We start from the raw sequence: 2,766 nt of genomic DNA, 5'->3' as shown, positions 1-2,766 counted from the left end.
CCAGAATTATCAAGCGATGTCTATCAAACTCTATATACAATACACCCCCCCCTCTTAAATTCTACGTTGATGAAGGGGTTGTAGGTTCAAATATCTCATGTACAATTCCCAACTTTTTTTTTTTACCCAAATATATATACATGCCATCGATATTATTGATACTTTTTTTAGTATAGTGATAGCGTTAGTGGGTTAACAAGTTAGCTGTTACGGGGGAGGAAAATCGGTGGGCGACCCACATCAGAATATCTAGACATGAACTTACCGTTATCAATGTAGGAATAACTCATGCAAAAGAGTTTGGAGTGTTGCTGAAGAAACAAAGGATAGTGAATTTTACTCTCTTATTTTCTCTTTCTTTGCACTTCTTCTCTTACTTGAGTCCTTTAATTCTCTTTTCATTTAATCAATTTAAAGGTTAAAAAACACATAAGAGTGTACGTGAAGAAAACATAAAAGTAAAAATTACTTCCAAAATAGAATTTGATCATATACAAAGCTGATAAAAAATATCAGTTTTGTGTTCCTGATATAAAAGTTAATATAGTGAATATATACTTGTATCAGTTGGACTCCAAAAAATAACAATTCTCACCATTTTAATATTACCAACACATAACTATTATTAATGTAAAAAAAGGGATAAATTCTATTAGCTACTTCTGCAAACTTTGAAGGTTATACAAAATAGTCCAAGAACATGAAAACACATTAGACAAAGAACCTATGTATTTTTGTTTCAAATTAAGCAAAAGGAATCAAGATAGGTTATGAATTTGGCTTTCTTTTCCCAATTGTAGTACAAACTTTTACCTCAGAACGGGTATACCCTACAAATGATTCCACCTGCATTAATTTATTTTCCTAGTAGCTAAACATTCCATTAGTGGAAGCGTAATTTTATTCATATTCACCTTGTCCACCACTTAAAGCCAATTATCCATTAATTCGTCCCAATCCCAAATAGCTTCATTTTCAACGGCCATTAGCAAAGTCCCGCTTTGTTCTGGTTGAGAGGAATGAAGGCCATGGTCTCCTGAGGATGAACTCTCCAGTGAGCTTAAGTTTGTTCTTTCTCCCATATTCTGAGGGTTCCTATTCGATGTTGTCGAATGTTGATCCAGATGATTTGCACCCTGAGCAGGAGCTGCTTGAATGTTTAAGCTAGGGTTTCTTGTGATCTCAATCCCTTGAGGTGGTCTGTCAAATTCCCTAAGGCATTTCGATTTCTTATACACTCGGCATAAGCTGAATTCTTGCCTTAACTGCATGTAAACAAATATCAATTAGTACGTATACTCACCGTGGGTGCATAAGCTGAATCTTGCCTTAACGCTTATTGACAGCCTCTCTAATAGAGAAGTTTTAAAACATCAATGTTAATTTTGAGTTAAGATTGACAAAAGGAAAATTTTGAGCTAAGAAATTAATTAGTACGTATACTCACCGTGGGAGCAGGAGTACTTGTACTAGGGTTTGATGAAGAAGCTGCCATTGATAGTTGATTATTATGATCTGCATGAACTTCGATGGCTTTGTATTCATTCATCATCCACTCGGTTTTCTTTCCATGCGGAGCTCTGCCAGTGTAGAAACCCATGGTTCTTTTGTGGCCGATGGGTCGTTTGTAATTGGAATTGGAAGAGTAAACAATGCTCGAAGATCCTGTTTCTTTCCAATACCATGTTGTTGTGAGTCGCCTCTGTCTCCCACCTCGAGCTTCACTCTCTTGTCTTGGGATGAAAAAGAACCACTGCTCTGGATCTCCATGGCTCACCTCTCCCGAAACCTCTGTTAATTAGTTCATTTTAATTCATTATAAACCTAATTAACGAATTAAAGTGTAGATCATGAAATTGCAAGCTACGCTAGCAAATTAGATTCATATATCATATTTTATTTATATATACACCAATAAAAAAAAGGAAATTGAAATCAGTTAGGGTAGTGATTATTGATAAATAACCAGTGCGAAATCTACAGTTGTTTGTTAAAACTATGTCCATATTATATTCATTGAATATCAACAATATATATACCCGATGCTGTAAATTAGTATTCTATACAAATATAACATTCATTATCCTAAAACTGCACGGTCGCAGGGAAAGTAATGAAAAACAAACACTGGCTATAATTTGGTGTAAACTCCATTGCTAAGCAAGCCGAAGCTAGCATAAATCCTACAAGTAATTAGGGAAGAGATATTAAATAAAATTTTAAAAAAGAGAGAGAGAGAAAGAGAGAGAGAGAGAGAGATGTTGAATTACGTGGGAGTTCCCATGGATTAAACTCATAAATGAAAACAACGGGTATGATTCGGTCCAGAACTCGGTTCAAGTCCTCACTCCTCCTACCAAGTTTGTTCTGCAAGTAAAACGAAATCAGCTCTTCCTCTGTTGGGTAGAACCTATATCCAGGTGGTAAATCCTCCATTGCATCTGCTTCTCGAGCTCCCTCTACCCTAACCCTAATAACACTACCGAAATAAATTAATAGGAACAGCTCAAAGCTACTAGTTCAGGTTTCTATATGCGTGTTTTGATCTTTTTCAGTTACGTAGGTTTTAAACATTATATATATGTATATATATATATATATAGCAGATGATGATGATGGAATCAATGGATTGAAATTAGGCAAAGTAAAAATTGGGCCGAGTGAAGGGAGAAGGTAAAGACAGATTTTTGAGCTGTTTGGAAATTTCCACGCCGCGTACACGAAGAAAAAAAGCCTTTGTGCATCATCTTGACTTACTATTTTAAT

General features: G+C 35.4%; 1 protein-coding gene across 1 annotated transcript; it reads right to left on the bottom strand.

Annotated features, from left to right (window-relative positions):
• Positions 1 to 721: 721 nt before the first annotated feature.
• On the bottom strand, positions 722 to 2,545 carry LOC126600028 (NAC domain-containing protein 90-like). The gene is made up of 3 exons (XM_050266528.1): positions 2,271 to 2,545; positions 1,448 to 1,791; positions 722 to 1,265 (listed from the first exon to the last, which is right to left on the bottom strand). The coding sequence occupies exons 1-3, from the start codon at positions 2,434 to 2,436 to the stop codon at positions 927 to 929; spliced, it is 849 nt and encodes a 282-aa protein (XP_050122485.1). The 5' UTR covers positions 2,437 to 2,545; the 3' UTR covers positions 722 to 926.
• Between the last annotated feature and the right edge of the window lie 221 nt (positions 2,546 to 2,766).

The sequence above is a fragment of the Malus sylvestris genome, chromosome 14 (genome assembly GCF_916048215.2).
Source record: "Malus sylvestris chromosome 14, drMalSylv7.2, whole genome shotgun sequence".
In the NCBI taxonomy this organism is placed as follows: Eukaryota; Viridiplantae; Streptophyta; class Magnoliopsida; order Rosales; family Rosaceae; genus Malus; species Malus sylvestris.
Note: the sequence above shows the minus strand (reverse complement) of the source record. Positions and strands in the feature narration are given on the sequence as shown.

Excerpts from the sequence above, each read along its gene's own strand:
- LOC126600028 (XM_050266528.1), bottom strand. The coding sequence starts at position 2,436 with ATGGAGGATTTACCACCTGGATATAGGTTCTACCCAACAGAGGAAGAG. Across the intron at positions 1,792-2,270 it reads TAATCCATGGGAACTCCCAC|AGGTTTCGGGAGAGGTGAGC; the intron begins GTAATTCAACAT and ends ACTAATTAACAG. Across the intron at positions 1,266-1,447 it reads CAAGTACTCCTGCTCCCACG|TTAAGGCAAGAATTCAGCTT; the intron begins GTGAGTATACGT and ends GTTTACATGCAG.